Raw genomic sequence first — 8,902 nt, 5'->3', positions numbered from 1 at the left:
GAGCTGCGTCAAGTAGGTCGGCAATTTCTCTTAGGAAGTCGATGACGACTACCAAACTTTTATTGAAATCTACTGTGTTCATATTGATTTTTGTGATGGGGTTATGTGATATGTTTTTTATTTACCTATCCGACTTAGAATTTGTGTGTATTATATATTGTAATTTTTAAGATGTAGTGTATACCTGTAGATGTCCACGTGTAATGTTTTCCTCCTGATAGCATTGCTTATTGGGTTTTTATAAAGCAAGGTGTAACATGATGTGCGTTGTAATGTTATATAGGTAATGAAAGCTATAGTAGAGTATAAGTGATAAGATGATAGTAGAAATCTATAATTTATTTCCTTCTGATGGCATTGGTTATTGGGCCTCCATAAAGCAAGTTGTAAGATGAGATGCGTTGTAATCTTGTATTACTAATGAAAGCTATTATATCGTTCTGTATGGAGAATGAAATCATAGAAAGTGATTTTGTATTTTCACATGTATTATAAAGAAGCGATAAATGATATGTGACTATGTTATAGTAAGATATTATTTTTATAATTTTCTTTATACAACAACCGATATTATAAACTTCCAGGGAGAAATGAAGCTACGGAGAAGTAAAGCTAAGGACATGCCCTATGTACATTTACACATATAATACAAAACTGATAATGATATAAGAAGACATGTAGAAGGAGTGTGTCTCTATTTCACCGTACGCGTGCTGTAATTTGTCTAATATGTCTTCCGTGCGGTTTTGCGTTTTGTAGTTGCTGTATCTGCATTTATTAGTTTATAACTTTCATGGTTTATGTGGTTTTAAAAGTTTTGTAATATATGTATATTTAATGGATGACCTTTTACCTTGGCTTTCAAATGGTAGGGATCTTCTAACATTCAGTCTACCCTGTTGGGGGATGGAAGTTGACTCCTTTTCATTGTGTTTTGAAGATGTTGACTGTTGCGTTGGTGGTGTCCGTATGGGAATTTTTTCTTCAGAGGGGGATTTGTCAATATCTGTAATAATGAAGCGGATGTTGTTGTCCGTTGATGTATTAGTCATACGTAATTTCATTTTCTTGGGAATTCCTTGTAAAGCACTGGCAATTGGAGGTAAAATTTTCCTGTGGTTTATGTTATCATGTGATATAAGCTTATCTGATGTTGTACCAAATAAGTCTTGTGTTGCATTATCAGAAAGCACAATGGTCATTGACTGAATTTCATCTGTAATGATTGCACTAAGTTTGAACCTACAATTTTTTATTATTGAAGTAAGTTTTTTAAAGGAAACTGAAAAAAAAAGTCAAAATTTTTTTGTAGATATCTATGCTTACGTGGTAGTTGGAGAACTGAGAATGTCATCTGAAGGGCAGAACCAATTTTCCCATTGTTTAAAAGTTGCAATCTTGCAATTTGGACATTGAACCTGGTACCAACAATTTGAATAAATATATTCACTTATGGATGTCTTTGCAGTGAAAGTTTTGTCCTGTACAATGCAAAATTTATTACTATTTGTAAGAAAAACGGAGATATAGTAAATTTTTTTGTTTAATATGTATGTAGATATATGACACACCGAAAGATCTGAATAAGTTTTCTGTAATATATCTGATAACAATGTTGGGGGATCAAAGTTGACTGGTGACTGTTGAAAAGTAACATAACTGTAGCATAATAAAGCAATGATAATCAGAGTACATTTATTTATGTTGTATTTGTATGTATTAAAATACCTATCTATAAGTATTGTTGTTTATGGAATTGGTGGGTTGATGTACAAGTGACTTGCGCTGCTTGTGCCAAGTCTCAATGACCCTTTATGTTATTTGTTAATCAAAACTTGTAAATAAGGTAAATGGAAATTTTATTTAAGTATATTTATGACTTTAAAAAGAAAATAACATGGATTTACCTGCATAGTTCGAGATTTTTACACTGCTTATAGCAACAACAGCAGGAGCAGGAGCATTTCCAAGAGAAACACGATCGAATTTTGAAAGTATGTTGGTACATTCTTTCCACAAACTTATTGCAATGTCATCACCACTAATGTTTATAGGTTTGATATATATTAGTATTGTATAAGAATAATAGCAGGAGAAATAAATGCTTACGAATTGTTTTTCAGAATCAGCAGTAGATACGGTTCTGTATCTCTCTTTGTACACTTAATAAGTTTGTTAAACACACCAACAAAGTCTACAGGTAGAAAACATTATTTTAGTATGCATAAGTTAAAACTTGTTAAAGTGAACATAAACATCATTTTTGTTTAAGGTGTGTAATATGTGTGATGCATATAGATATGAGAACCTGCATGTCGATCCACATAATCTGGAATATCGTTTTTGGAAATGAAGTGAAACCAGTATGTAGGTATGACGTGTGTGTCTGGAATTGCTGTAATTGAGGACGATGTCCCAACAGCAATGTAAATGTCTTTTTCCATCCATTTTTGATAGCGGTCTGGGATCCCACATCCATATTTTTCAATTATAAGCATCTATTAGGAATAAGGACAGACTGAACAAATCCTTGATCCTTTCGTTGTCCGAGAATTTGAATTGCATCACCCTTATAAGTTAACCACAAAGAATGAACTAAAACACAGAAAATATCAAAAAAAATACAATGGAATTTAATAACTTACATTCTTGTCAACAGCTAAGAACCATGTTTCCTGACTCCTTATTTGTGGGGTCCACATGCGTAATATTCGAACCTTAAAAAATCAAAAACACAGTAGTTTTGTTGTAAAGTATGTACTTCGTATTGAATAATATAAAAAGGACACTATCTGAGACGCATTCAGAAACCTGTATCGCTGTTCCCGGACATCCGTAGTGTATCTCCGAGATTGTTGTTATTGTTTGAGACATATCTGGAGTCATAATAATATAATATTATAGTTATGATCTTCTGCTGCATTATTAAATATTATATTGTATGAATTACCGAATTGAGGTAAAATAAAATAAAATTAAACATAATGTTGTACATGAATATAAAAGATAAATATGTATTTAACCTGTGATTTATTAATTCTTTGTAGAAATTCTTTAAAAACAACATATTTTGTTTTGTTATTACTGTTTTTGCCATCAGAGTGCATAACTATTTTGACCGAATTTGGAGTTGTAGCACGTGACAATGCAACGTAAAGCTGTCCGTGTGTGAAAACCGGTTCAGGTAGATAAATTCCAATTTTTTTCAAAGATTACCCTTGACTTTTGTTAATCGTCATAGCATAACATACTTTTATTGGAAATTGCTTTCTTATGAAGGTAAATTGTATATCAGGAGCTTTATGGATAAATCTAATACGGTGTAGGAAAACTTTCTTCCCAACACAGGTACCAGTAATGATTAATGCCTCAATTACATTTGGCAGTAATTATGAAACCATTAATCTTGTTCCATTACATAAACCTTCTTTTTGGTTTACATTACGAATCAGCATAATTGGTGTGTCAACTTTCAATGACAGTGAGTGTGCAGGAATGCTAGGGAAGGTGAGGGCATTCAGATATTCCATTGGATAGAAACTATTAAAGTCTGTACTTTGCTTTCCATTGAATTCTATACTATCAGCACTTTCGTATATCTTTGAAGTACCAGGGGTTTTCTGCATAGCCATGTCATTTATTTTTTGGATAGTTTCATTTTTCGGACAGACAATTGCCCAACCAGATAAGACAGTAGGTGAAACTTTAAATTGAAGAACATCTCCATAAACAAAATCTATAAGAACATGTAACTCATTTTCTGATGCAGGTCTAAGAAGTGAAGCAGGAATTTCGATTTATCTACTGTTTGTCGTATCAACTGTATCAACTTCACCAATGATGGCATCTCCAACTTTTGGTAACCAAGATGCAAACTGTGTTACAGTTAAATCTGCCTATGAGGGATTTGAACATCCTTTAAGCCTCATATTATCATTCAATTTATGTAATGTAAAATATGGCCACAGGTATGAGTTTGGCAAGGTGAGCGAAATTATTTCGGACGGTGTACTTTTTGGAGATACGGGCAGCGTTTGTCGGAAGTCCCCTCCTAATAATATTGACATACCACCAAAGGTTTTCACCTCGCATTCAAGGATATCTCTTAAAGACCGATCCAAACATTCAAAACAACGTCTGTCACTCATCGGTGCTTCATCCCATACAATAATAGAAGTGCGTTTTAGTAGCTCAGCAAGCATTGTACGCTTTCTAATATTGCATGCGTATGGTTCTGAAAAGTCAAGTGGAATATTGAATCTAGAATGAGCAGTCCTTCCTGATGGAAGGAGCAGAGAAGCTATTCCTGATGCAACAACAACAAGTGTTATTTTCCCTCTTGAACGGAAATAAGCAAGCAGAGCATTCCGCAGGAAAGTTTTGCCAGTTCCTCCGTGGCCATAAACAAATATAAGGACTTGTTCCTTTCTTTCTTCTGCATATTGAACTTTATTGTGGATTTCAATTTGTTCCTGATTCAGAGATACTAACATTTGTTCATGAGTAAGAGTAAGCACAGCTTTATCATATGTTGTTTCTTCCACGTAAAGACGATTTTGTAACATACCTACAGTATCCTCTGTTAGCCTGCGTAAGTGAAAATCGAAAAAAGACCTTGAAGGCGTTGACGACCTAAGCAGGTGATCAAGCTCAAATAAACTAACTGTTGTGCATGAAAATCATCTATATTTATGTCAACAGTGGGATTGGACTGTCTAATGCTATACACCAAATCATCACTCATTTTATTCCACGCAATGTGCCACAAAGACATGGGATCATTAACATCACAGAGAATCAAAAGATAACAAAACAGAGAACGTAGCTGAGATGAAGTTGCCCATTCAGAAGCCTGGATAAAAGCATCCATCCATTCTTTATCATCTCCTATTATACCTAATGCATCACACGCGCTACGGAAATCAGAATACATTGTATGTGAAACAGTGCGCAACTCTTCATAAGATTTGCAACCCTTTTGATGACAAAGTAATATCCTTAGGAAAAATAATTCTCCAGCAGTTGGATGAACAAATATAAGCCTGCCAAGCGCATGTGAATTTGAACGTTTTCTTCTTTTCCAACTTTTTGATCTTTTATCCCACCAATATTTAGTGGGATACGAGGCATATGTAAGATTATGACCAGATGCATCCCACCTATTTTTTTCAAACCAACCTAACAACAAACTACTACCAAAGCTCGGATCCTCTACAACCTGTTTAATACGGGTATTTTCTTTAAAAAAACCGACTGCATATTTGGCAAATGCACAGGCAAGATCACAATAGGAGGATCGCGCTCGTGAATAGGATAATCAAGTATACGCCACGCAGCCTCATAAGGACATAGAAAACGACCATCAATGTAATTTTTTATCTCATTAACAACCATACCTTCTGCAGAAGTGGAAGGCTGACAGCATTGAACATCTTTATTAATTACAAATCTAACACGTTCCATTCCCTTTGACACATACTTGAATAGATACTTGATCATCATATTCCAACCGCAAAACTCCACATTAATATGTGCATTGAAACGACAACACAACCTTTTGTTATACGGCACTATGTATCTATTATCTATTTCAATACCGTTCGGTAATTTATGAATGGAAACTGAATTTCTTTTATAGTGCGCATAACCATCCTTATCAAATACTGTAGCAGAAAGAAATGACTTTGGGAATTTCTTCTTACAATTACCATCCTTCATACAAGGTGCTTTGCTATTTAGCAAACCATATGGTCCATGTAGTAGATACCTTGTAACAATACCATACAACGTAGCCTCAGAAATTGGATCTGGTAATTCAACAGTAATATAATTATCGATTGTTGAAGGGTCCTTAATCTTATGAGAGTCTTCAACCCATATCAGCACATGACAATGGGGGAGACCCCTTTTTTGAAATTCAATGGTATACAAGTCTGCATGGAAAGATATATAAGAAATATGTAAATTAGTAGCAATAAAAATACAATCATATGAATCAATAAAGCTTATTTATACTTACATGCTGAAACAGGTCCAAAAGTTTTATCAGATTTGAGGTACGCAATAAAAGCATGAACTTTCATACTGAAAACACGTGAAATTATGTCAGCCCTACTACTAACATCAGATTGGTGATGTGAATTCATGTAACGTGTAATTTCTGGCCACCCAACATTGCATGTGAAGGTTATAAAATACTGTGGATTCCCATACTCCCGACAAATAGAAAGAGCATCCTGGTAGTGGTTGTACATGTATCGTGGACCGCCAACAAAAGACGGAGGCAAAAGTACACGCTTGCCAATAGATCGGCTTTCAGTATCACCACGTGATATTGCATCATAAATACCACTAACAAACGCCGATCTTAGTTGGCCTTGATTTTGTTCATAAAACTCAAGACGGGACAATTCAGTACAGGCATAAGCATCAACTAAGTACTTCTGAAACAATCTACATGAATTCAACAATAGAGAATATATACCATGCCTTGCGTGTATCTGATAACTGTAGTACATGTTAACAGTCATATTCCTAACCTTACTACTTGTGTCACTGTAAAGCTTTAAACGTGGACGCCAACCTGTTTCACCATACGGAAACAGGATAGGATATTGTAAGGGCATATAGGTAGGATGTAGTTTACTAATCCTACGTGGATGTCCTTTTCTAGAATGTACAACTATGTCATATGTACTACCAACTGCGTCCTCACCAACAACAATACAACCCAATGTACCCGAAACCGGAGGACCATATAAACGATCAGGAACATCATTAAATAGACAAACTGCATAGTTTACCAAATTCCTCTCAGCAGCAATATCTCTGGCAGTTTTAAAAGTTCTAACATATTCATTATGGACTGTAAAAAGATCCATAAGAGTCTGAACAATTTTTGGATCCGAACTATGATTTTCGTTTTTTTGAAGGGCAGACAGCCTATTCTGCAATTCATGTTCTGTATCAACTATATATAATTGTAAAAACTTAGGACCCTTTTCATCAACCACACCAAAAGCACCTATCCAATGGCAAATCTGACCCGAGACTTTGAAGACATAAGGACCAGTAGTATTATTAATAGCCTCATCGACCTTACCCCCAAAAGATGTCATACTAAACATATTATTATAACCCTTAATGTTTTTCATAAAAGGGGGAAAATCATACAAAGCCAATAACAAATCAGGAGGTCGAAGTGGATATGGCAAAACCTCAGACCCAGACCTACAACAACGTGTATAAGCAGGAGAATCTGGAACTGATAAATATTTAACCCTTTCCTCAAACCAGAAAAAAGCTGAACATGACTTACAAATGAAAGTACAATCACTAACATCATCATAAGAAGGCAAAAGAAAAGAATCATTACAAACAGGCGAATATAGTATCTGAGTAGAAATAATTGCAGTTAAACGCCTGGAGGAACGTCGCTTGCAACTTAAAACAGCAGCCATGAGAGTTTATAAGATGAAAAATACAACACATACCTAACGAAGAACAGAGACGGAAAGTAGCAGAAGGAGAGAGGCGAATAGAAAATTAGAACGGAAATAAGGAAATAAGAATATAAACTAAAAGAAATGAACGTTATTGGCGGAGAAAGGCGGCAACCGACGCCGAGGAGAAGAAGATAAACACGAAAGAAAGTAGAAGCTCCAAGTGCGGGAAAAAAGATAAGGAACAGCAAAACCCGTAATTGCAGTGGCAAAATAAGAAAGGAGAAGAGTTTCGTGTGGAAATAAGAAAAAGAGGAAAAGTTACTGTAGCTAAGCTTTTTAGGAATTGATAGTATATACTAATATGTTGCCTAAGGAGTTTGTTGGCTGTTCTATTATTGATATGATTGTTTATAAGAAAAAGTTAAGTCTAAAAGAAAATACAATGCTATTATTTTGTATCAAATAATTAATAACAAGAAAATATCAAAGCATAAATTAGATTTTAAACATTTTTTTTGAAGTTTGGATCCTTTATTTCGCAACAACCTTGTAACATCCATAAATTTCATGCCAAATTTAAACTTTTCAATCCATAATAAAAACCAAATAGTAATTGTTTACAAAACATTTTCAAATCATTTTTCCATCAGAGTGTCCCAAAACAGATCATAAGGATGAGGAGCGGTACGGTCACGCCTTCGCCTTGCCATGAACTCCTGAAGTACCTGAAACAATAAACTGAAAACTGTAACCTTATAAGGTACTCCATAACCCACTAGTCAACCCCTGGTCAAGGTCAAGGTCCTCAGTCAAGGTCCACAGTCCATGTTGACCTTGACTCGCCGAGTTCCTTGAAGTACTTTGCAACTCGCCGAGTCATCGAGGTGACTCGTCGAGTTCCTCCGATTTTTGATCCAACCCTAAGGCCACCCGTCGAGTTTCCTTCTTGCACACGACGGCTACACACACATTCATAACTTGGGGAAAACTCATCTGACTCGCCGAGTTGTTCATCCAACTCGTCGAGCCCAAGGCAATCTTCATCGGACTCGCCGAGTTGTTCATCCAACTCGTCGAGTTCACTGCCTATCTTCATATGACTCGCCGAGTCGACTATGCGACTCACCGAGTCTCTTCAGCCCTTTAACCATGCAGACACTTTCTGAGCCATGCCAAGGCCCCAAATTGCAGATCCAACTTCCCTAGGCATGCTTATCACGTAAAGTTACAAACTTTACGTGCATGCAAGGCTTTAAGACCCTAAAATGGCACAACTAAGCTTGCAATGAAGTCACATCCTTGAGAGAAGGCTCATACTAGACAAAGCTGATGGCTTTATGAATCCAGAAGCCAAGGGGAGTCCAGATCTGAAGTTACAACTTCAGATCTTGGCTTAAACACAAGAATCCTTTTCTAAACTTATGCACAAAAAGGGGTAAGAAGAGAATGAGCCAAGG

General features: G+C 35.7%; 1 protein-coding gene across 1 annotated transcript; it reads right to left on the bottom strand.

Moving 5' to 3' along the window:
• Positions 1-2,577: 2,577 nt before the first annotated feature.
• On the bottom strand, positions 2,578-7,460 carry LOC145105525 (uncharacterized). The gene is made up of 9 exons (XM_079042613.1): positions 6,020-7,460; positions 5,219-5,933; positions 4,665-5,159; positions 4,086-4,587; positions 3,806-3,896; positions 3,425-3,703; positions 2,812-2,876; positions 2,646-2,717; positions 2,578-2,595 (listed from the first exon to the last, which is right to left on the bottom strand). Exons 1-9 carry the CDS (start codon positions 7,458-7,460, stop codon positions 2,578-2,580), a joined length of 3,678 nt encoding a protein of 1,225 aa, XP_078898739.1.
• Positions 7,461-8,902: the final 1,442 nt, after the last annotated feature.

Source organism: Lactuca virosa, chromosome 4 (genome assembly GCF_052849685.1).
Source record: "Lactuca virosa cultivar CGN04683 chromosome 4, Lactuca_virosa_CGN04683_v6, whole genome shotgun sequence".
Classification (NCBI taxonomy): Eukaryota; Viridiplantae; Streptophyta; class Magnoliopsida; order Asterales; family Asteraceae; genus Lactuca; species Lactuca virosa.
The sequence above is the reverse complement of the archived record's forward strand: the minus strand, read 5'-3'. Positions and strand labels throughout refer to the sequence as shown.